The following is a 25,990-nucleotide window of genomic DNA, read 5'->3' on the forward strand; positions in this document are numbered from 1 at the left end:
TAACGTTCTGTCAGTTAACTTCGAAAAAATTATCATCCGACTTTTTAAAGTTTTTAAATGTCCAAACTACCTTTTTATACTGTTCATTGTCTTCTCCATTGAAGTTAGATGAAATGGTTACAATAAAAACAATGGTTTTGAAACATTCAAAAAATGTTCCCAGTTAAGGAATTCGATTCTATAGACAACATTATGAGAATATGTAGATTCCCAATTTCTTTTGGTATATTTTCTTAAAGATGATTTTCACCCATTACTAGCAGAGAAAGCTGAGTTGAGAGATTACCTATCGAGGAGGGAATAGGACCAGTGAATTGGTTTGTAGCAACAGAAAAAACTTGTAGAAGGGTGGAATTTTGCAATGAAGTGATGAAATCCAATCCGTTTTCACCGTTGCTTACCAAACCATTGATCTCAAGATTCAGAATTAAAAGATTTGGAAGATTCCAGAGCAGGGGAACCTGTCCTGTGAATTGGTTGGATGAGAGATCAAGTCGTTTCAGGCTTGAAGCATTGGAGAGAGATGCGGGGATTGGTCCTTGTAGCAAGTTACTACCCACAAACAAGGTATCTAGATTGGGTAAAGTAGAGAACAAATTGGATGGAAAATGACCCGAAAACCTGTTCTTGGGCTCTTGGCCAAACTCATGATTATTAAAGAAGAAAGGTTGTATAGAGAGGTGGGAATCTCCCCTAAGAGATTGTTATTAGCTAAGCTTAATTGTAACAAGAAATGGAGCTGACCTAATTCATTTGGAATGAATCCCTGTAGATTGTTTGAGAGAAAGACGAGGTTGTTAAGAGAGGAAAGGTTTCCAAAGGAAGAAGGGATTGAACCCGTAAGGTTATTCTTTGCAAAAGTCAAATCTTGAAGGTTGGATAGCATACCTAATTCTGGTGGGATTGACCCGTGAAACTGATTATCAGACAAATCAAGAAGCCCAAGCTTAGAACAGAGGCTAAGCGAGGAGGGTATGGTTTCATGGATGACATAGGAAGCTAGAATGAGCGTCTCTAGCCAAAAGAGCTTGCCCAAGTCTGTTAGAAGGTAACTGCTGAAGTTATTGTTCTACAAGTCGATTAGGCGGAGGAAAGAGAGATTGGTGATGAGAGGGGTGATTGTTCCGGCAAGAGTGAGATTCCCATCCTTGTAAGTTGTAACTAGCGAATCCGGATTCGTGAGGGCGAGACCAGTAACTCGTTTTGGATTCAACATCAGCATCATCATCTAATGTGCTTGAATCACTCTGAAGAATCAAATATCCATTTCCTAGGTTAAATATGTTTTAAGAGAAAAAGGGCAAGAAGAAGAAAGTAGAAAAAGTTTAGTTGAGTATTTTGGTAACTGATGAGAGCGGATTTGGCCCTCAAATGGCATGGTGACACCTGGCACCTCATGCCAATTAAGTGTAGCCTCTTGACAATTAGGCAGCCCGCCATCAGGCAGTTCGCCATCATGTAGCACTTCATAGGTAGTTCGCCACTAGGCAACTCGCCATCATGTAGCTTGGCACCTTAGAACAACTAGGTGACACCCGGGACCACTTTGGCAACAACTTGTCTTTGGTAAGTTGGTGTCCCACTAGGCGCGGCCTGGCACAGGCACGACTCAGCATAGGTGCGGCCCAACACAGGCGCGGCCTGGCGCAGGCATGAGCTGGCAGTTTGGCCCTTGCACGAGCTGGCACGACCTGGCCCTGGCACGACCTGGCAGCCTGGCCTTGGCACGAGCTGGCAGCCTGGCCCTAGCGCGACCTAGCGGCCTGGGCCATGCACCAACCTGACAACCTCAAGGAACACACCATTGTACCCCACATTTTACGGGATTGTGACTTGTAACGGCATATTAGCTCATCCACTCTCCAAGTCAAGCGGAAATGGGCAACCTTACCAGTTGGTGGCTTTATCCCCACCTAACACGAAAGCAGGTCCCATCACAGCGGGAATCCAGGAACTGCTCCACTTAACCCACGAGGACTCCAGTATATGAAGACCTCACCCCCTAAGGGCGAAAAAAGGACGAAGAAAGGAGAGGATGGGTGGCCTATGCTTTCTAGCTCTCTCATTCTCTTATATCATCTTCAAGCTCTCTACTACTATATTGTGCTAACTTAGCCATCGGAGTGTCCCCACCGGGTAAGCCACCCCGGGTCCTCTGACATTTGGTTCCTTATAGGCCTCTAAAAGAGCAACAAAGCTCATCAAGGTAGCTCACCACCAAGCAGTTCATCAAGGTAGCTCACCACCAGGTAGCTCATCAAGGTAGTTCACCTCCAAGCAACTCATCAAAGTAGTTCACCACCAGGCAGTTCGCCACCAGATAGCTCACCACCAGGTAGCTTGGCACCAGGTAGTTTGCCACTAGGTAGCTTGGCACCAGGCAGTTCGCCACTAGGTAGCTCACCACCAGGCAACTCGGCACTAGGCAGTTCACCACTAGGTAGCTCGGCACCAGGCAGTTCACCATTAGGTAGCTCACCTCCAGGCAGCTCGCCACTAGGGAGTTCCACTTTAGCCTCTGAGTCATAGGCCACTTGGGAGCAGACTTCACTGATGAAATACTTAGCCAAAAAATTGATACATCATGAAAAAATGATACATGACCAGAAACGGTTACATCATTTGGCGCTGTCTGTGGGAACACGCTATGAAAAACCAAGTTCTCATCCCACAAAAGCTAAGTTCTTATCTTACAAAAAGCTAAGTCCCCTTCTCCAAGAAAGCTAAGTCCTCACCTTTTTAGAAACTGAAACTCTCGTAAAACTCTCGTTTTATAGTTTCCATTTTTTATGAACTCAAAGATTGTGCAGGGAGCTAATAGACTAAATAGCTCTAAGACGCCCACCCGGCAGCCTGGCGCGGCCTGCGGCCCGGTGGCCTGGTGTGGCCTGCGCCGACCTGGCACGACCTGGCACAAGCCCCGACCTGGTGGCCTGGCCTAGGCGCAAACTCACGAACTGAAAATGCACCAGCCTAAAAAACAAGTAAGCAAGCTCTAGATCTCAGATTGTGATTTCTAGCTCGCAGTCTTCTATGAGAGTACAAACTTAGCCATCGGAGTGACCTCACCAGGTTAGCCACCCCGGGTCCTTTAACATTTAGTTTCTTGCAGGTCTCTAAAGAGCAACGAAGCTCATCAATCTAGCTCGGCACCTGGTCAGTCTAGCTCCTCACAGGCAACTCGGTACCCAAGCAGCTCAGCACCTCACAGGCAGAGACCTCGGCGCTACAATAAGACCCAGTCGCCTCTTTGGCATGGGCAAAGTTCAGGAGTGGACTACGATTTGCTCCCCGAAGCTTAAGGGCCACACTACTGCTTAAAACCCATTCGCCTCTACGGCATGGGCAACACTGCTGCTTAAGACCCAGTCGCCTCTACGGTATGGGCAACACTACTGCTTAAGACCTAGTTGCCTCTACGATATGGGCAAAGTTTAGGAGTGGACTATGAGTTGCTCCCCGAAGCCTAAGGGTCACACTACTGCTTAAGACTCAGTCGCCTCTACGGCATGGGCAAAGTTCAGGAGTAGACTACGAGTTGCTCCCCGAAGCCTAAGGGCCACACTGCTGCTTAAGACCTAGTCGCCTCTATGGCATGGGCAACACTACTTCTCTCTACGGCATGGGCAACACTATTGCTTAAGACCCAGTTGCCTCTACGACATGGGCAACACTACTGCTTAAGGCCCAATCGCCTCTACGGCATGGGCAACACTACTGCACAAGACCCAGCCGCCTCGTCGGCATGGGAAAAATCAAGGAGAATGGACTACAAGTCGCTCCTAGAATCTAAGGGATAAAGTATCGAACTGGCAGAGACCTCGGCACCTCACGGGCAGCTCGCTTCCAAGTAGCTCCCAGAGCCTAAGAAACTGAATCAGCGCTTACGAGCTCGTCGAATTACGGGCCAAAAGGAGAAATCTACTCCCTTCGCCGAGTTACTTTCAGCTCAGGAGTGGGGGGGCAAATGATGAGGGTGGATTTGGCCCTCCAATGACATAGTGACACCTGGCACCTCATGCCAACTAAGTGCAGCCTCTTGACAATTAGGCAGCTCGCCATCATGCAGCACTTCACAGGCAGCTTGCCATCTTGCAACACTTCACAGGCAGCTCACCATCATGCAGCACTTCACAGGCAGCTCGCCATCATGTAGCTTGGCACCTCAGAACAACTAGGTGACACCCGAGACCACTTTGGCAACAACTTTCCTTTGCTAAGTTGGTGTCCCACCAGGCGTGGCCTGGCACAAGTGCAGCCTGGCACAGGCACGAGCTAGCAGCCTGGCCTTGGCACGAGTTGGTAGCTTGACCCTAGTGCGACTTGGCCCTAGCACGAGCTGGCAACCTGGCCTTGGCACGAGATGGCTGCTTGGCCTTGGCACGAACTGGCAGCCTAGCCCTGGTGCGAGCTGGTGGCCTGTGCCACACGCCTACAGGGAGCAGCTGGGTTGCACTACGCTAGGGAGCTCCACTTCAGCCCTTGAGTCACAAGCCACTTGGAAGCGGACGAGATGACGAGGTACTTAGCCAAAAAATGATACGTGACTAAAAACGGTTATACCAGTAACTTAACGCTTTCTATCATCTGAATTAACGGGCAAGGGGGTCTTTGTCTAACGACTAAAGTTCAGGGGGGTACTTATCACAAAAAAAAATACAGGGGACTTTGTCACTGATCCATAGTACAAGGGGGGTCTTTGTAATTTACCCATAGTACAAGAGGAAGAAAAGCGCACGACTATTCCACCTTCAAATACAATATGCCTAGTATAGAAGTTGATGGAGATGCTTTCCTATCGCGGATGGATTGCTTCTTTCTCGTTGCTCCTTGAATCATTCCTGATCTTCCAAAGACAACAAATATGCTCCGTCCTCAAGCTTGGATCAATTATACATCTAGTACACGAAATTTGAGTGTCTTTACATCATAATCTTACAACTTGAAGATATAGGGGTACTACATAACCTTTCTCATTGAACAAGAAATTTATGTTCTTTTTTCACATTTATATGGAGATAGGAAGTTTATTTTCTTAGGTGTGATATCTATCTCCTTAGTGGATAAATAACTTTTTCACGAGGGAAAAATCACTAACATTTGAATGGGACAAAAATGACTCTTTTAATAATGAATTTTTATGGCTAAAATGGCCATTGCCCTATTTACCTGAGAAATAAAAGAACATGAAAAAATGTACTTAACCGAGTAAATTTTTCTTAGGAAAACACGCACCTACCCAGTCCGATAAGTGCATTTACCTGGATAAATAACTTATGAAAAGTGAACAAGGCCTAAATCCCATGTCATTGAACCTTGGGATTTCAATTCAAGCTTGGAGATCAGCAACCTCAACAGTCTTGGTGCCAGTCCGGAGTCCAGTCCAAAGCATGGAAATTAAAACCAATCTGGAAGGAAGAAAATTGGCTTGGTTCTTGGGTTTGTTCTCGGTGCAGGTGTCTTCATAGGTGGTTTGGGTGTGATTATTTGGTTCATCCCGAAGAAAAGGAGGTGTACATACCTCCAATGTAACTACCGGAACAATCATCGACGTAGGTTCGACAAGATCGGATGGGAGAGGAGGTGAGGCAGTCTGAATTTCAAAAGGCGGGTCGAGAAGAGTGAGAGACTGAGTATGAACGGGAAAGAGGGAAACTCAGTTTTGGGTGAAATGGGTTCCATGAGCTCCGCACGAGACTGAGGGCACATGCACGTGGGAGGACATGCAACTACTTCTTGTCTTCTAACAGTGTGGAACGTTTTTGGGGCGCGACGCGCAAGCCGGTGGAAGGCAGATTCGACCTCGTCTTGTGGTAGGCATGTGGTAAAAGTTTATGGGTAAGATGATTAAGATCCCAAGTGGGTTTAAGAAAGTTGAAGGTTTTCAGATTTCATCATGGTTTTGAAAACCAGATTATTAGATTGGATGGTCAGACTGGTTGATTTGGAAACCAGTCATAGGCCTGGGTCTGGTTTTGGACCCAAAACTATCCAACCCGGGTTTGGATCGAATGGCCGGGCCATTTGACCTGGGGGCCGGTGGTCAAAAAGGTTCTATTTCTGGTCCGGTTTTCAAAGTCATGGATTTCACGGTTGGGGTTTGTTTTGGAAGTGTAACAGAATAACTGCACATTTTAATCTTTCAGATGTTATTTTACGTTTTTACATTTTTTAATAAATAGGATATTTACTCTTCCAGAAGATTGAAATCAGAATGAAGTTTAATTCCATGTTCATGTTCATACTTAAACTTTTTCTAAAACCTCAACCTGTCTTTATATCTTTTTATGAGATCATTTTATAGAAAATTAATAAAATGCAACAAAAATGAAAAATAAAGAAATAATAAAAAATGCAACAAAAATAAGAACAAGAGAAAATAAAACAAAAATACAATAAACCAAAAAATTGCAGGAAGTATAAGTATAACAAAGAAAAGGAGGAAAATACAAAAACACTGAAAATTGCAAAAGACAAAAAAAAAAAAGTGAAATTGAGAAAATAAAACAAAAGATTGCGAAAGAAAAAGAGAATACAGAAGAAAACAAACCTGGAATGGACATTTTCTACCTTCCAAGTCCAAACAACAGAAAAATAGTTGATATCATGTTTCAGCTGATTTTGGAGACACCAAAGCCGGTGGTTGATCCTGATTATTCTTCGCATTAAGGACCAAGTGGCAAGTAATTGATTAGTAGGGTCATAAAATCACCCTTCAAATCAGTATTACAATTTACCAACAGAGAAAAAGTCAAATAAACAATTATAACTTTGGGAAAGGTGCAGTAAAGCAGTGTGAACAGAGCCAACGCATGGAACGAACATAATGCCCTACTACTCCTACTACTGGTCCTCCTCTTTTATTAGATCACCACTGCACAAGTCAATCCAAACCAAGCAAGCAAAACGGGCCGACGCTTGATGTGGATTGATTGTGGACCTCTTCTTCTCAATCTCAGCCTCTCAGGGGAACAAAACCAAAGTCCTTCCAACCCAAAAACCAAAATGATGAGAAAGAAAAAAAAGGCTCCTCACGTCTGTCTTTCTCCCGAGACGACAAGGTCCACAACCAGCAATTAATGAAGGGGAGGGATCCAATAGACATTAGACATTTATACAGACGCTCAAATTCACAAGAAATTTACAGCTGTCAAGGTTCCATACCATGGCCTCACCTTTGTCCATGAAGGAGGAGGAGAGGCAGAGTATGCTGGCTCTCACAGACCCATGTGAGAAGAGCAAGATGAGGGGGTCCATATCTCATAAAATCCAGCTATACTGAATCAGAAAAACCAAAGTGCTCCATCTACTAGTCACTACTTGATCCAGAAGCGAATTTCTGCTAACTTGCTTTCAGGTCAAATGCCATGGAATGTAAAATTAATGGTCTCTTTCATCCTTGACTGTCAGAAACAGAAAATAACTTTTGATCTTTTTCTACATGTACTTGTGTCAGTGATCTCATAAAATACCCAGAACACTCTCAAGAAAAATCAATAATAATATAATCTATCCGTGATTCAAATCCAATAATGCAATTGTACATTAAGCGTTTTTTCATCAATGAAGTACACTAACCTCTTTATACAAAACAGGACGGGACCCCCCTTTATTCTAATTGATAAATAAATCAGGTCAGAGACTCAGAGTCGTTTCTGGCAGGTTAACTGTGGAGATTCACAAACAAGGATAAACAATGAAGATTCAGTGACCTTTCATGAATAGCAAGAGCACACAGCGAAACCCCAATATACACATTACAAAATACACATACATCATGCTACAAGGCTTCAAAAAACAAGCTAACGCAATTGAAAGCCAGCATATAGGGCTTTGGCTAAACATGTTACAAAAAGCTACAAACTGTATAAAATAAAACTAATGAAACTCAGTTATATAAGCATGGCTCAGCTCTGTATCGAGAGAAGCATGCAAGATGTGTGCCAATTTGTCTTCTACTCCATGCCTGATATTCATCTCTTTCTTTCTTGGTATTCTTGTTTTCTCCTCCACCTTGCCCTGTTGGCCTGGTTACCACTTTCATACCCACTACTATCTCCTGATACCGTCACCTGCTTTTCTATCAATTTCTCCTTCATACTATCATGATGTGCCCGTCCTGCATCCCGCCCACCACGACGATCCTGCAATGAATTGTTTACATGTTTTATGAGTAGATAAGTTAGAAACAGAACACAGATTGCAAAAATTATCAGGCCAACATCTTGCTGCTTTTAATTTCATGTGCAGGTGCAGGCATGCCTGCTTAGTTCAAGTTCTATACTTACAAGGTTATCTGTTTAATGCATAGCTTGACCACCAATGAGAAAGGAAATGACTACAAATTAATAAATGAAATAGAATTTGGAAAAAAAAAAAAAAGGAAACGGGAGATGCAAACATACATCTCGGAAGGGAAAATCATCAACTTCGAGCATATGTATCACATGCCCCATCTTTGGCCTTTTCTGTGCATCTGGGTCTACACATCGTAAAGCCACTAAGAGAGCTCGCTTCAATTCCTTCGAAGATGGTTTCTCGGGTATTTTAGGATCCAAAACTCCCTCAGAATTCCTGTTAGCAACCATCATTTTGAGCCATTCGACCAAGTTCACCTGGAAATCCCTCACTTGGAGTTAAAAGAAAATAACCAAACAGAAAAAGAAAGGAAAACACCTGTTGCAATTGCTTTTAAGCCAATGATCTTGGTAATGTATCACTAACCTCTCCTGGAGGCCGGCTGTAATCAACAGGATTCCTCCCAGTAATGACCTCCATTAAAAGTATCCCAAAACTATAGACATCACTTCTCTCATTCAACATGCCTGTACTAGCATACTCAGGAGCTACATACCTACATATAACAGATTCAGGAGGTTACCATCTCCCATGCCTTATCCACACTAATGGAGGTCAAAATACTTACACAGAGGAAAATATAGAAAAGGTAATTATCATTCAAAGAGAAATTGAACTGACCCAAATGTTCCCATCACACGGGTTGTGACGTAGCTTCTCTCTGAACCCAGAAGCTTAGCAAGCCCAAAATCAGAAACCTTGGGGTTCCATTGTCTATCAAGCAAAATGTTGCTTGATTTAATATCTCGATGAACAACTTTGGGTTCGAGTCCCTCGTGAAGGTATGTCAACCTAAAATTAGAAGTTCAAGTCATTGCTAAGAACTCAACAAGATGAAGAGGAAAAAGAAAAAGGCTAAAAAAATGACTTCTGGGTTTCTTAGAATTATACCCTTTGGCTGTCCCAAGAATAATATTCGTACGAAGTTCCCATGTAAGAGGACTGCAAGGACCTACGTCTCCATGGAGCCACTGTTCTAAGTTCCCATTGTCCACATACTCATAAACAAGCATCCTAAAGGAAACACCACAACAGGAAGGTAAGGCAACTTTCTCACTTCTGCTGCATTTAGAGGCATCTAAGAAGAAATAACCACCATCATTATTTTCTCTGTAATACCAGAACTTAGAAATGATGCTAAAGAAAAACAAGTATAATATATTAATATGGAAAGAAATGAATGGGGCAATTTACAGAGAGATGAGTACCTATGAGCACCTTCAGCGCAGTAACCAAGTAACCTTACTAAATTTTTGTGCCGAACACGACCAATTGCTTCAACTTCAACCTTGAACTCCTTCTCAGCTTGTCCCCTAATGAAAAACAAATACGAAATTAACCCATTGTGTCACTTCATGCTCATAATGTTCAGCAAAAGACCTCTGCCCGAAATTGAAATATATCTCAAATTTTTGTTTTTACAAAAGAATATAACTCCATAAGGCGCCTCCTGAAAGCAAATATAGACTAAAAAAGGGATAGATAGATAATTAAGTAACAAAGGACACCTGTTATTGAGCAAATTCTTAACAGCAACCTGGGTCTTGTCCTCCAAGACTCCATGGTAAACAATGCCATACCCGCCTTCACCGATTACATTCTCATCTGCAAAACCATTCGTTGAGGCCTCAAGCTCCCTGAGGGTATACCAGTGGCCCCAACCCAAATGCGAAACCTCAGGGACGACGACCGGAAGCTGATCAACGGAGCGAGTCTCCCCACTCCCATGCGAAGAACCACCACCACGTTCCGGGTAGGAAATCCTATGATCCTTACCGATCTCAATGTGAATTCTGTGAAGCCCCATTGGGCCTTCTTCCTCCTTTGGGAAAAGCAAGGCTTGGCGCTCAATTAAGCCATTTTGTTCCGCTTCGGGTAATGGGTTAGGAAGAACTTGGTGAGTCTTAGCATCTTGTTGATGGTGGATTGCGTGCCTGGCATGATCGATTTTGATTTCTTGAATTTCTTTGGAGACACTCGGAATTGTGGGTTTCTGGGAGAGCTTGTACTTGGTGGTGTTGTTCCGTTTTGAAGTGAACCAGAGGGAGATAAGAAAGAGAAGGAGAACAAAGGCAGCTCCGACACAGATACCCAGAACGACCCACAAGCGGAGACCAAAGATTGAGGTCCGTTTCGAGAGCTCATCGTTCAGAAACGCAGCTCTGTAATCAGACATTCTCCTCTTCTCTCAATTACTCCAGTACTTCTCTTAGTGAAGAAATTCAAGATCTTGTTGCAGATTTAAGGACGGAAAGATAAATAAATAAATAAATAGGAGAAAGAAATAGAGGAAGAAGACGAGGAAACAAGGAAAGAGTGGTAAATGGTACGGCAGGGGAGAGAAGCAAAGCAAAAGTGACGGGGTTAGAGAGAAGAAAAGGAAGTGAGAGAGGTGAGTGAGGAACACAGTAGCAGCTGTCATGATGGGACTCTTGGAATAAGAGGATGGTATCCGGTATCCCCACCAGTCTGTTGTTGTTGCTTCTGTACTTTTCCTTTTAATGTTTTATTGTTATCGACGCATTCATGATTAGTGAGGGTGTTCGGTTAGATTTGGATTTTGATTCTGTTAGTTGGTTTTGTTTGCTTATTTCCTGCTTACCTAAACAAAGCTTATTTATAGGGACAAACTACGAAGGGATAGAATTTTATAATGACAAAAAAACATTTATTTATGTGATTAAACTAAAAACTTGATTTGCTTACTGTAGTTTAATAGGAAAAGAAAGATATCATGATGAATGCATTACTTTGGAACAGTGATCTAGTTAGTGCATGGGTTTAGTGTCCAATTTGTAAGAATTGTATTTCATTTACCCTAACAAGTGCTGTGTAGGAGATAGCTTTTTTTCATTTTTATTTTCCTGTCAGGATATCATATGAATTCCTTTCCCCCCTCCCCCCTCCTTTTTTTTTCTTTTGACCAGTTATTGTAAATGGGAATTTGATGTATTTAATCAAGGTTCAAAGTATCAATACAATACGTGTTTCAGTTGTATTGTATCGATACTTAGAAACGGCCGAAACTTAAAAATGCTCCCTAACGAATATATCGTATTAATACTTTGAACCATGAGATTGACACGTGCAAATGTATGTGTTTTCTGCAAATGTAGGTGCAAGAGAAGAAGAAGGGAGAGAAAGATGAGCAGATTACCAAGAGAGAAAAAATGGATTAGAATAAAGATAATAAAAATGTGTTTGGCTCTGGAAGTCTGGAGGTGAAGTCAAGGCAAGTATCAGTGTTATATTTATTATAATAAACATAATAAAAATGTGTTTCAGTTAAGCTGTGTTTGGTTTGAAGGAAAAAAATAGGAAAAGGAAAGGAAAGGTAGAAAAACCCTTACAAACCTTATATCGGTTTCTTTACTTTTTCTTTTCCCACCTTTTCCTTCAAACCAAACATAACCTTAAAATCGACAAAACCCTAAAGTGGACCAACGGTCTATTAATATAGATTCGGCTTCATGAAACAAACCCACTAATCCAGGTCCAGACCTTACTTTTTGATTCAAGGGAAGTGTTTATTTGACTACAGGGGAAAAAGAACGCAATTGTGAACCTGTGGTGGGCCCAAGTTTAATTTGTAGGCCCCACAAACACCACTCTTTTCTTTTTCTTATGTAAATACTTAATGCTTTACGCAATATAATAAGGCCAACGTACTGATTCAAAGGCTTTTAGTAGAAATGTCAACCGTCTCTACTGATTCAAAGGCTGTGTTTGTCGCCTGCTGCTGCAGATCGAGAAGATCGAAATCCCCATTTTTTTTAATTTTTTTGTGGGTCCAATCCAATTACAATGCACAATGCAGCAAAGTTACAGACGTTCGTACCCAGTATAGAAACTGAGAAAAGAGAAAGGATCACATTTACGTCCACTATAGTTGGATGAATGACATCTAACGGAGAAAAGCTTACGTCTATTTCGTAACATAATTGCATAGAAAAGGATTGAATCCTCGACGGCAGTTTTCTCTTCGTTTTTATTGAAGGCGCAGTTTTCTCTTTCTTTGGTTGCTGTGCTTCACGAATTTCAAAATAAGAAAACGGAAAGTACGTACAGATCCAATGCATATTTCTGATTTCGACTGTACAACTATAAACATTCAAAATCTTGGGCTAATGCATCATTGCCCAAACTTTGAAAACATGATAATCCAACACCTACCGTTTAATCAGATGTTAACTTACCATTAAGTGACATTTGAAAAAGACAAATGCTCTTCACGTGCCATTTTTTTGCTTCAGTCGCTTCAAGTGTTATTTAATTAACATTTTAAAAAGACATAAATGCCCATAAAGTGTCATTTTTTTCACTTCAATCCCTTCAAATGTCATTTAATTTTCTTTATCAACCATCATCTAAACATAGACAAAAAATTAACATCCCAAATCCTTGCCTATTCCATTCAAAAAAGTTTGGATCACGTTTGTGTGGGCAATTCTAACATGACCCCAACTTTTTTGAACGAATCAGGCAAGGATTTGGGACTGTTAATTTTTTAATATTTGGATAATTGATAAAGAAAATTAGATGACATTCAAAGGGCATTTATCTTTTTTAAATGTCACTTAATAACTGATTAACAACTAGTTAACAGCAGGTACTGGATTGCCACATTTTGAAAATTCGGATACTGAATTGCTACATTTTAAAGTTCAGAGACCAAAGTGGCCCAAAGTACAGGGTACTTACTAATCAGAAATTTTCCCTATTTTAAATACAATGATCAAAATAATCCAAACTATCAACCCAATCCCCCTACATACAAAAACTTGAGGAAAATTTTTAAACCTCCCCTAGATTATTTGAATCAAGCTCAATTTTTGGTGTTTCGAATGTTTCTGCCAAAATAGATAACAAATTTCACAGAATATCGCTGAAATTTACAACCATGGCCATTACATGTCCTCAAGTTACGACCTTTTAGTACTATGATTTTGAGAACCATGTTTCCAGTCCCAACATCTTCATAAGTCAAATTAGTAAACATGAAGATGGTAAAATTCAATGCAAAATTTGAGTACATAGTGTTGGAAAAACTCAAAACGGACAGTTCATTGAATATTTTTTATTAGACAAAAGCAATATGTAATCCCTCACCACATTGAAGCTAGATATTGTATGATTTCCAACTTAAAAGGTCCCAACCTATGAGGAAGCTCCTTCGCACAATTGAAATCATTGCTTCCCCTTACAATCAGCATTAGGTGATGGTTACCATTAAGTGCTTCTTATCCACATCATCACTGCAACTCCCCAACGGGTGCCTCATTGAGCCATAAGAAGTGAATAAAGTCATACAACTTAGCACTTACACTCACCTGTTTACAGCAATAAAGTAAATATTAGTTTTAACTTTAAAGTGCAAAAAAATGATTTAATAGATAAGGCATACTCAGAAGGTGCCAGTTAGCTCAGTTGGCAAAATCTTTGGCTGGTTGTAGCTCAGGGGCGGACTCCAACCCCCCCCCCTCCTCCGGTTGTATTTGTATAGCCCAATGAAGCCAAAAAAAAAAAAAAAAGACAAAGCATATTAAAGAGATATCTGCGGAACCTTGTAAGGTGTTGGGTTCAATCTCCTCATGTGATCAGGCCGCATTTGATCCAACTGTCTGATGCAACGATCTCTAATCTCCTTAAGAGGTGGTAATTCTACTCTTGCTTTATCTTCAAGCAGAAAAATCCAAGTTTAACATTTGTAAGCAAAATGAGGAGATGGCACCCATTGGTTTCACCATGGATGTGTTCGGAATTTTTCACTAACAGAAAAGAATGGTGGATAAAAATGCAGGAACAAAGTTTGCCATTCTCAAGATCACAAGATTTGAGAAAACTGTGAAAAGTTTGAAATCCAGCACAACAGTAACCACCAAAAGATCAAAATTTTGTACAGTTCAGTTAGAAAAATGAGCTTGTTGCAGAGAGTTAAGTTTGAACTGCCTATATTTTTCTCTGTTTCACCAAGGACTGCAGGTTTTTTTTTTTTTTTTTAATGAGAACTTATCCTGTTGATGTGGATAATCATTGTAAGTGTCGTTTGTTGAGAACTTATCATATTCAGAACATAGACAAGCTAGGAGCACCTAATGTTAACAGTAGCAGCTTCCAATTATATACTGGTTATAATTAACCATACAGAAAAGGTTATACCTGAATCTCCAGGCCAATAGCACTTCAGTAGCTCCTCCACATGCTGTGGCACCACATATGCCCTCTTGGATTCATTGAAAGGGTGTCGGCATAAGATCCGTTCTGCTACCTATATGTTGAAAATAGAATATAATGCAATCTTGCTTATGCTATAACATATATACTTTACATTGCATACTATTTTTCTTAATAAAAATATGCAGACATGTAATAGCTTATGAGGAAAGTGTAGTACTTTGTAATTGGTAATATAATTGCTTGAACAACTTCGAAGGCAAAACCAGTTCTTAGCTTGTAATTGCTTGAATAATTGGTTATCTTGTAAATATAAAGAATTAGCTGTCTTGTCTTCTAGCTTTACCAAGATAGTGACAACTTTTATATATTTTTAAGTCATCTAGCCATTAGGCCATGGACACCCAGATTCTTATCTTCAGCAACAAGAATCTTTTACTAAATCGTAGGTACATACCATATTGTCCCCTTCACATTCCTTTTCAACTGCAAGATTCAAACCACTTCATGGGCAAAGCATTCATAGCAATTTCCAATAACCACTTCCTCATCAGTTGTCATTTGCAAGAGGTCAGGATAAGAGTCCAAGGTCTATTTTCATATGAATGTTGCAAGGAAATGGATATGGAATGATGGAAATAGGAAACTAGTGCATGTCAAGGAGTCTGACTTGGTAAGACAAGAAAAAAAAAACATGGATTTGCAGATACCATTAAAGGCCATTATGCAATGTTGGTACCATCCATCTGGGATCCTGGGAGGTAAGGGTGCCAATTGACTGGTTTTGGATTGGACCCCGTCCAAACCAAAATCATTTTGGACGGATTGGACGGACCAACAAGACATTGAATTGGACCAGTCTGGTCCAAAATATTTATTGGATTGGATTGGACCTGGTCCATCCATAATTAATTTATATTGGATTAGATTAAGCCAATATCTGGTCCATTGATATTAGATAAGAATATAGGTACCAATGGACCGGGTTTGGGTTGAAACCAATCTAAATTAAAATGAATTTGAACAGATTGGACAGTCCAGACATTGAATTGAACCAGTCCAAAATTGTCCAAATTATTCTTTGGATTGGATTGGACCTGGCCCATTTGTAATGGACTCACATTGGACTGGATCAGATTGGACCAACTCCAGTCCAATTGACACCCCTACTGGGAGGATGGAGTGGATAAAGACCAGACCTCCCATATTTTTAGCATGAAGTGGCCTCTCTCAGACATGCTTATAGGAAAATAAATACTATAAAATTTTATCATTGTTATGGCCATTCTATTGGAAAATGACATTTATCATGTACACTTCAACCATTTAGGATTTCCCATGCAACACAAATGTCCTAAAAAACAAAGTGACCCGCCACATTTTTTGATGAATGATAATAAATTGACACCCCTTTAACCAATGTTTTAAAAGGAAGATCTCATCTTGTTTTACCCTTTTCTTTTTAATGAAAGATGTCTTTAGTAAGAATAATGAAAATGCATAACACTAGCTGAAAGAGGGTCTTTTTTAATAAAATAATTATTATTCTCCCTTTTTAAATTTTAATATTTTAATAATTTTTTATTCCTATTTTTATTTTTGATTTTTTATTGTTTTCTATTTTATTGATGTCAATTATTCATTAATTAATTCAAATTCTAATAATAGCGGTAACAATGTCCATAAGTATACGTACCACATAAAGTACCAAACAAATTCATTCTAAGGGGTAAAATTGTAACATATACATTTCACAAAAAGTAAAAACATTCAGATCACCAAATAACTCCACTGCATTTAGAGATCATCAAAGCAGAAAAGCAAAATTTTCAAGGTTTGATACCCCCCTGAGCTTTTCTAGAGGATTTTTTGCTTTCTAGAGATCAAAGCTTAGATTTACTGAACCTATATTTTTTTATGAAGTTTATAGATAATCATCAATGAAAGATGGTTGCTGATTTCTATGGAACCTTGGGAATTACCCTAGGATTCACGGTTTCCATGTAAAAAATTTCATCGCCTAGGCAACTAGACAGTAAGGTGCCCCCCTATGGCCTTATTGCCTAACTTCACCTTGGTGCCTTGACAACTGTGCCCAATCTACATAGCCCACAAATCACGAATGTGAAACTAAATGAATACAACTTTAGAGAGTGGTCAATTTCAGCCAAGTACATTACAGACCTAGGTCTTTTAGGGTATATAAACGAAAAAATCAAAGAACCTAAGGAAGAGATGAGTACAAGACATGATGTAGAGAAAATGCCATCGTTATTACCTGCCTGCTGTCCTTACTGAATCCTAAAATGGCCAGGACTATTCAACACTTTCCTACAGCATTCAGAATTTGAGAAAAGATCTCTAAGATACGTGGACAACAGAAGAATAATGCATGGGCATAAAGACTAACACAAGACTTAGCTGCCTTTGAAGTTTGAAGCAAGGAGACACATCAATTGCCACATATTTTTGTCACTCTAGAGGGAACAAGTATAGGAAGAGCTGGCTTTCAAGTTCCTAGCAAGGCTTGGGAAGAGATTAGCTCCCAGACTTGCAACATGTCTATTACATTGTGAAGAATGAAGATATGAGGAAGGTAATGCAGATTGACGCCCCTATTCATCCTGTAAAGTATCAGCACTTGCTTCCACAGTGTAGTTGCAAGACTAGTTCAGAGCATGGAATCACACCAATATGTTCAAGAAAAAGAAAAAGGAGGGCCTCCTAAATATGGAATTCCAGTTAGACTGTTACATGAATAAATGACTTGTAAAAATTTAGAAATAGAGAACTGAAAGAGAAAAGGACTGGAAATTTAGAATGGAAGAAATGTGTTCTCTACAGTCAGACCAGATTCCATAAAAGGATCAAAACAAAGAGGAACTGAGCTGAGGCCTGCTAAAGCTAAACTCTAGAGAAACTTGATCTACATGCGTGCTGCACCCTAGATGCTATTCATGTAAAGGAAATTTTATACTCTTTCAGGTAATAAGCTCTTGATGGAAGTTCAGCAATAAAATATCTGATCCACAGGAAAATTGAACAAAAAGATTAGTTTTGTAGCATTAAACCATCCCCTTTAGTGCACTCTTGAAGAATTAATAAACAAAACTCTTAATTGGGAAATATGTACAACAAACTGAACTTTGAATCTATATTGTTGGAAATATGTGCATTATTATCCTTGAACTTATTTTCTATTCTGTAACTTCAATGCCATGATTTATTCAAGATTGCCCTAATTTGAAAATAATGTGCTTATGTGTGTTAAGAAAAAAAATACAAATGATTCAATCACAAAACCATATATAGTTCTGCTTGTTCAGACTGTAGACTACAAAACCTATTATCAGACAGGGAATATGAATGACAAAGTGAGAAATCTTTCCTTTTGAAGAAACTAAGGCAATAGAAGAAGATTAAGCATAATAATGATAAGTTGATGACATACCTTTGGAGGTGGTTCATTTTCTCCAGTCATAATGTCTAACAGTGGATAACCTTCTCTCCCATATAATCTATAACATCCTTTTTTGCATGGTATTGAGACCTAGGGCCAGAAAACAAATGAAACTCTTCAAAGGAGATGGAGAATGCTATTGGGAGTTGTTGGCAGAATGCTCAAACCTTAGAAACATCTTCTGACAGTTTAATGCGAGGCTGATTATTTATCTCAACCAGCTTGAAAACACAACCAAGAGCTGCTTGGGCATAGCATGTCACAAGGTAGGTACCAATTCCAAATGCATCAACTTCATGTCCCTGTGAAGAGAAAATATAATCCAATATGTGAATGTTAAAATGAAATATGTTGCTTACTGTTATCATAATCATGACGTTCTCTCTTCCTTCAGATTATTGGACAAAGGTATTGGAAAAAGGTGAAATGAAAAGTGCATTTGAGTGTTATATGATTAGAGAATACCAGTCAGATTAAAAGGAATTTTTTATAAAGTAGCTATAAGATGGATGATATTGTATGGAACAATGTTCAGTAGCAAAAAAAAATATCATGTCTAGATGTTTAAGAAGTGATCTTATGCAAGTTAAGGGTCTAGAAGAGTTAGGAAGAGGCTAAGAACATAGGTTAAGGTAGTGAGAAATTATTTGAGGGCTTACAATTCATGATGGATATAGTCCTAGATAAAGAGGAATGACAAAGCAGGATTAGTTTACCAACACCATGTAGTTGGGATAAGGCTTTGTTGAGTTGCATTGACCATTCTATTACTCCGGCATGGAGAAAAAAAATATGGGTAGTTCATATCATCCATCAGGTAGATGATTCTCTTGTTTGGTCATTTGTTACTGCCTTGGTCTACATTGGCCAATTACTTACCTTGTATTGGAGCTTTACCTAAATAATATTAGCCATGCAAAAAATAGTAGCATCATTTAGAAAAAGTACAGGGCCTACAGGCATACTAAGCAGAGATGGCAACAACTGAGTTAGGTACAAGAGAGTTCCATTTCTAGCCTCCGATTTCTCTCTATGCTCTAAACGTGGAAGGAAAGAAAAGAAATCTCTTCCTTATTAAAAATATAGGTTAAAGTCAATGACTAAAATGCCCCATGTTGGTAACTTGTTCCATAAAGCATATAAGCATCGAGACCATTGGAAATCAAATCTTCCTAACCCAATTAGGCAATACCAAACACATCCTAATACAGGCAGGGTGGGGACAGTTTCCAGCTATGATTAAGTGGTAAAGCTGCATTGACCTGACCCTATTGGGTTGGGGTCAGGTCAGCCTTGATCGGCTCACAGGTTCAGGTTGAGGCTGACCCATATCAAACCCAACTTATTGACATTGTAGCATTGAAACATTTGTAAATATGGCTTTGTTGACTATAGGTATACAATGTACTACGCGTATGGCAGGGCAGGGTTGATTTGGCATCCTGTTTTGTTTGGTCGTGATGGGTCAGGTTAAAGTAGCTTTGGGTTGGGTTCATGTTGAGAAAAACCTATGCCGAACCCAACCTGTTGGCATTCCTATCCATCCCTTATATTAAGTATTTTTATAGAATAAACCCATGGTAGGGGACATTGCTTGCTGCAATTGTATAGATCTTGGGCTGCCAAACATGAGAATGCAGATTATAGCCTAAAAGCGGTCACTTTGTGCAAAAGTGCCAAATGTTAGGTCCATATCCAGCTCACCTCCCAAGACCCTGGATAACCAGGTATGGCCCTTTAAATCCAGGGTCTACAAGCAGGATAATTGACCCATCAAAAAATCACTATGCTGGAATTTGTTCTTGGACTTGATACAACCAAGACAAAATGTTCCAACTAAATACATCATAACGGGTAGATTGTGAATTTCACTAGTCCCATTAATTTACAAAAGGGAAGAACCAAAAGTATGATTTCAAACGTGTCCCTATAGTCATACTGTTGACCAGAGTGTATTCCATCAACACTACATATAGATGGTACAGAGTGAATGGGATTTGTGCATGAGTGGGATAATAGTTACGAATGAATTATTACAAATATGTTACGATCTAAGCATAAGAGATGGTGATGTAGAACAGGGTCTTATAAATTTCAGACCCGGTGATAGTGGGCTTTGTGGGGTGAAGGAGGGGCTTTAGGTGCTTAATGATGAAGAATAGGGATAGAGAAGCAAGTAGATAGCTTGCTGTCCACCAAATGAGCAAGAGATTAGAGAAAAAGAGAAAAGCTCTTGCTGTTATGGTAAAAAGCAATGGGATAGGTCACTTAGAAGAAGAAACAAGTGAGAGAAATGTCCTTCTACAAACTCCAATTTGGACTAGTAAACTGACTCAAAAGTAACTTCTAATTGCTTAAGAACTAAAACAAACCTATAAATAACCAATAGGGACACTTAAGTAAAGACTCTAGATCCTAAATCAACACTAATAACACTTTCCTAATCCTACTAAAACTTTAGTACAGAAAGAATAGAACTATTAAAAATAGTAAATCACAAGTTTACTATAAATAGTAATTAAGAGAATTACTATAAATAGTGAGTCCAAAAGTATCATAAATAGTAATTTTGATTTACTGAAATCAATAAATATCTAAAAGACTTAAACCCTTATTTTTAAGGAATATAACACCCAAAAATTTTGAAATTGCTTTAGTAATAGGAAAACTGATTTATCTCTCCATGGATTCTTTCCTTGCTTCCTTTTCTGTGTCACATGGATAAATATATTGGGAAGAGAATAAAGATGCCCATGGAGAGGGAAGAGGGAAATAGTGCAGAGATAATTTTTAATTAACCTGAGTAAAAAAAATTACACAATGTTGGTCCCAGTTATCTAGGATCTTGGGAGGAGTGGACTAGATACAAACCTAACTTTTTGCAACTAACCTGAGTAATCTAATTGATAATCTCTCACTTGTAATGAAGTCATTAGCTAGAGAAAACAGACAGCGGAGAATATAAAAGAAAGAAGCTCAGGTCTTTTAATTAACCAAAATGTAGGGAAAATAAGGGTAAAAGTGCATAGTTTTCCAAGCTAAAATCCTAGACACAGATATAGGTATGGGTATCCCATGTAATATGCTTATAGTATGTGTTTATATTTCGTTTTCCAAACTAAATTTCATCATCAAGACTAAAATCTTGCCTGAAGTATCATTATCATTATATAGGAAAAGGTGAACAATTTATATGTACCATAATTTTTCCAATATGAAAAAATACTACAACCATACAAGCACTTTTTGGTGTGTGGAAATATTGAAAAGCCTAAAATGATAAGTCAATGGACTAGTTATGATGCCCAGATGTGGACATGAAGACTGGCACAAATACAGGAAACGCAGATACAAGACTAAAATCTTGCCTGAAGTATCATTATCATTATATAGGAAAAGGTGAACAATTTATATGTACCATAATTTTTCCAATATGAAAAAATACTACAACCATACAAGCACTTTTTGGTGTGTGGAAATATTGAAAAGCCTAAAATGATAAGTCAATGGACTAGTTATGATGCCCAGATGTGGACATGAAGACTGGCACAAATACAGGAAACGCAGCAAGTCTCCATTTCCTAAAATCCTGGACATGGATATGGGTATGGATATCCCCGTTTAATATATTTGTATCATGCATTTATATCTAGTTTTTGTAGCTAAATATTTTGTCTTCACCAATTTAATTAAATTTTTATCATGTAAAGATTATTTTTATAGTATAATTTGTTAAAATATGCTTATATCATACACGCTAGCCATGTACTGTATCCAGTATCATAATGGACAGCTGGTAATAAGATCCCAAATGGCTAGTTGGTTTATTAGTTGTTAGAAGGGCCATTGCTCAATGTTGGTACTGAAAATATGAGGTCTTGGGAGGGATGAACTGGATAAAGACCTGACCTTTGGGTATGTCCATTTTCCTTTGAACCAAGAAGGTTATTACAAAAACTGTGGGTTGTCATTTCAACATTTATTGACTTAATGTCTATTTATTTTATTCATGTTTATCAGACCTAAGTGATGCCTAGTTGTTTCCTGGGCAACAACTTGCCTTTCCAGGCCAAAACGCCCATGCATTGCCTAGCCACCTACTAAAAATGGTTCAGATTTGTTACCTGCTTGTTTAATGCATCCAAAGTTTCCTCGTTGAGGTCGTTACTAGCAGTAATGGTCATATTTCCAAAACCAGGCATTCCGAATTCCTTTTCAATTGCACGGAAGAACTTCCTAGCCTCAATAGACAAATATGCAAGGTCACCAGAGTCCAACCTAATGCCAACTGCTTTGTACCTGTACAAAAAAATAAATAATAATAATAATAATAATAATAATAATAATAATAATAATAATAATAACAATAAAATCTTTACTTGCTATTTGATAAAGTTAAAATAATTGCATGAATACTCATAAGCTATAGAGAAAAATCTAAAAAATAAAAATCTTAATTCCTCTTTTCAATACCATCCAAAAAAGGAACTTTTCTTGTTCTCAATAGTCAATACCACCACAAGTGATCAGCCAGAAGTGTGGGAGTTAGAAAAGTTTCTTTCTTGGATGGTATTGAGAAGAGGAATTAAAAATGTTCCTTTTATAAGGCTATGGATGTGTGGGACTGCCTTGTTAATTTTAGAGGTAAAAGTATAAGCTAGAAAATGATATCAATCATTATGTTCTAGATGATGTAGGACAGAGTGCATGGTGAACAGGTAATACCAATTGTTGTAAGATTTAGCACCCAGATTAGGTAACTAAATGATAACCACTTCTTAGGTTTAAAGTTAGGACTTTTGAGGATGCTGTTTGGTCTACAAAAGGTTTAAGGATGACGATTAGGGTGAACAGTAAAGAGTGATTAAATCTAGAAGTATTTTTATAAAATTAACAGGATTTGTATAAAAGAAACATGAAAGAAAACCTGGACAGCCCAAAAAAGGCAGCAGGTGCAGTACAAAGAAACAGCACAGAGCTCACAATACATAACCACTAACAACAATTCCAGTTACAATAGGGCCCCTGGACCTGGCATCCCCCAATCGCACCCTTGACTAATTACTATTGCCCTGGATAAGCTATCAGCAAGGAAATTGGCTGACCTGGCAACACCTGAACAAGCAGTTCAGGCTTCTACCCAACAAAGAGGCTTCCCTAACCAAAAATCTGAATCTCCAGGGAGGGTCCTCCTCTGAAATGAGCCAAATAATAACCACATTACAGTCTCCTTCGATGAGCACATCCTTCCAATTCTGTAAAGCTAGCAACTTGAGTCCTTTGATTAGGGCAGTCAACTCTGCTGTCAATGAAATACCATACCCAATAGTAGCGGTGGCAATTGGGCGGGTTGGGTTGGGTTTGGTTTGGATTGAGCTTCAACCCAACCCATCTAACCCGCCAACCCATTAATGACCCAGTTATATAAAATTAAGTGGGTTGGGTTCAACCCAAACCCACTTTAACCCAATTCAACCAGCCCAAACCCATTAATCTTATACTTATGGACTTAAAAAACAAACTAACTCTCTCTTAACAAATAAGTTGGTCATAGCTTGGTGGTAATTGTAGTTACTACACAAGTGAAGGTTCAAATCACATTACATGCATGTTATTTTTACACAAGCGGTGAAGCCATTTGACTATGTTTGGATTTTGGGTTTGACCGAACCACTTAGGTTCAAACCGGTCAGACCAACTTGAACTATCTAATTGGATTATCTTCGAGCTAATCACATCAAGGGTGGTTGAACCACTTAGATCTGGATCAGTCCGGTCGGACCAGACCAGACCGACCATATCAGGTTTGTGCACGGGTTTGGGACCAAACCAACTAGCCCAAAGCGGGTTGGCGTAAGTAAATCAGGTCGTATGGATTCGGGTCAGATTGGGTGGATATTGGCCAGGCGGACGGTCCAGACCGGGCAAAGCACACGGACACTAAACCATCCCACCCAAAACCGTTTCGGATTCGGGTTAACTCGAATCGACTTGTACCGGGTTGGGTAGGGCTGTGTGAATACTGGTTGGACCGGATTCGGGTTAACTCGGACCGGCTTGTACCGGGTTGGGTAGGGCTGTGTGAATACTGGTTGGACCGGACAACCCAAGCCAGGTAGAGCAAGCAGTACCGAACCATCCCGCCCGGGGTCCATTTCAGATTCGGGTCACCCCAGATCGGTATATGCTGGATCGAGTCAAACCGCGTTGAACTGGTCCAAACTCAGGTCAAATTGATTTGGATTTATGTTGGGTGAAGCGTATTGATTCAAGACAAAACTAAATTTAGTCAATAATTAATAGAAAATTAATGCATTAATTATACATATGTCTGTAATGGTTAACCCAATGGTTATCCACAACCCAACCCATTTAAATGGGTGGGTTGGGTGATGGGTTGATCACACAACCCACTAAGTAAATGGACGGGTTGGGTGGGTTAGATACTGGGTGGGTTCAGCAGGTTGGGTGAAAAATTGCCACCCCTACCCAATAGCACCTGAAAAACTAAATCCAATGTTGCACAGTATCAAATAGCACCTGAGAAATTTAATATAACGTTTCCAAACTCATCCCTTACCACACCTCCCACACCAGACTCTCCAGGGTTGCCTAAGGAGCATCCGTCAAAATTGAATTTGAGCCTGCCTAGCTTCAAGAGGTTGCCAAGTGATCATTCTTTGTGGTCTAGCAATAGAAAAATTGGCTATTATATGCCAACCTCTAAGAATATCATCCATGCCTACCCCACGGATTTCTTCGCATACCAATACCCAATGGGCAGCTTTAATTTCAATTAACTCAATAAGGGTTTCCACTGTCAGTTCTTTGTTTTCCAACAAATCCAAGATACTTTGTGGAGTATTCCACCTCTTCCAAACAGAGAGAAATGATTCCAGACCTTACAAGAGAAAGGGCAAGAGAGAATAAGAATATGAGATGTCACAGATTCATCCGATTCTCTCTTAAGTAAACCTTTCCTAAACCTGAAGTTCCAGGAAATGTTTCCTTGTGCAGAAAATATCACATCAGAGACTGTTATTGTGAAATCTCAACAAATTGCAAATTTGTCTAATAAGGTACCTAGGACCATCTAGGGTTTTATGAGAATCACTCAACAGAACAATAAGCATACGAATTCAATTAAAACATCAATCAATTGATTGCCAAAAATGTGAAAGAGATGCACACACAAAAGCACAAACCTATACATGCATACATGAATATAATTTAAAAATAAGCTATGACTAGAAAAAACAGACTACTAGGCCATGTCCTACAGAAAACAGTCCAAAATACCTTTCATTGACACAATCATCTGAGCTCTAATCCAAGAGCCATCTTGACTGTCCTTTACTCAATCAAATTCCTAGGTTGCTAATTCTCCTGTTGACAATTTGGCTACGAGTATTGTTGAGAGAAGAAAGTTGTATTTAGATTAGAGCTTTGATTTATTGATTATTTATTTACGTTACTTCATTCTTTGCATGATTGCATAAGGTTAATTTTATCTGAGAGGGGGAGTCTTCTTGGGTTACCCATCCCATTTAAAGATAATATTCATTTATGAAGCAGTGCAAGCTTAGATGAATGATTTGATATTTAAAAGAAAAGAATTGACTAAAACTAACAATACAGAAGAAACTATCTGTCAAAGCAAATCTTCACACCAACATTTAGGAGAGGGATTTTACTGATAAAAAATATTTTTTATGAATGTTTAAACATTCCAAACATACCCCAAATCAGAAAGTGCTAAAGCAACTGCACAGAAATTGGGAACACCGCTCTTCATAACCTGACAAGAAGGATTCCAACAGAACCATTATCAAACATGAAAATGAGATGCAGCTAGATCAAACATGCAAGTTCAAGTTGTAAAATGTGAAATAACTAATACCATTATGATGGTAAGAAATAACAGATATTGCCTTCTAAAAAAAATCTATAGTGCTTGAAATGATAACAAACAACATACTAATTGGTGAACACAAGCAT

At 39.3% G+C, this 25,990-nt stretch overlaps 2 protein-coding genes across 4 annotated transcripts in view; both read right to left on the reverse strand.

Annotated features, from left to right (window-relative positions):
* Positions 1 to 7,690: 7,690 nt before the first annotated feature.
* Positions 7,691 to 10,890, reverse strand: LOC148877190 (putative serine/threonine-protein kinase At1g01540). Its single transcript, XM_088982496.1, has 7 exons — positions 9,867 to 10,890; positions 9,567 to 9,671; positions 9,250 to 9,372; positions 8,980 to 9,150; positions 8,725 to 8,854; positions 8,406 to 8,615; positions 7,691 to 8,144 (listed from the first exon to the last, which is right to left on the reverse strand). Exons 1-7 carry the CDS (start codon positions 10,532 to 10,534, stop codon positions 7,974 to 7,976), a joined length of 1,578 nt encoding a protein of 525 aa, XP_088838622.1. The 5' UTR covers positions 10,535 to 10,890; the 3' UTR covers positions 7,691 to 7,973.
* A 2,456-nt stretch (positions 10,891 to 13,346) lies between these two features.
* The window catches only part of LOC148877191 (nicotinate phosphoribosyltransferase 2-like), a 54,292-nt gene continuing 41,648 nt past the window's right edge, over positions 13,347 to 25,990 (reverse strand). For all 3 annotated transcript variants that reach the window (XM_088982546.1, XM_088982533.1, XM_088982540.1), the window contains exons 10-16: positions 25,732 to 25,790; positions 22,117 to 22,291; positions 18,160 to 18,294; positions 17,984 to 18,082; positions 14,518 to 14,626; positions 13,922 to 14,034; positions 13,347 to 13,688 (exon numbers count right to left, since the gene is read on the reverse strand). In XM_088982546.1, the coding sequence (XP_088838672.1) occupies positions 13,611 to 13,688; positions 13,922 to 14,034; positions 14,518 to 14,626; positions 17,984 to 18,082; positions 18,160 to 18,294; positions 22,117 to 22,291; positions 25,732 to 25,790 (768 nt within the window). In that variant the 3' untranslated portion in view covers positions 13,347 to 13,610. The remainder of the gene's footprint in view (positions 13,689 to 13,921; positions 14,035 to 14,517; positions 14,627 to 17,983; positions 18,083 to 18,159; positions 18,295 to 22,116; positions 22,292 to 25,731; positions 25,791 to 25,990) is intronic.

Source organism: Nelumbo lutea, chromosome 1, assembly GCF_056320005.1.
Source record: "Nelumbo lutea isolate HS-2025 chromosome 1, American lotus-T2T, whole genome shotgun sequence".
Taxonomy (NCBI): domain Eukaryota; kingdom Viridiplantae; phylum Streptophyta; class Magnoliopsida; order Proteales; family Nelumbonaceae; genus Nelumbo; species Nelumbo lutea.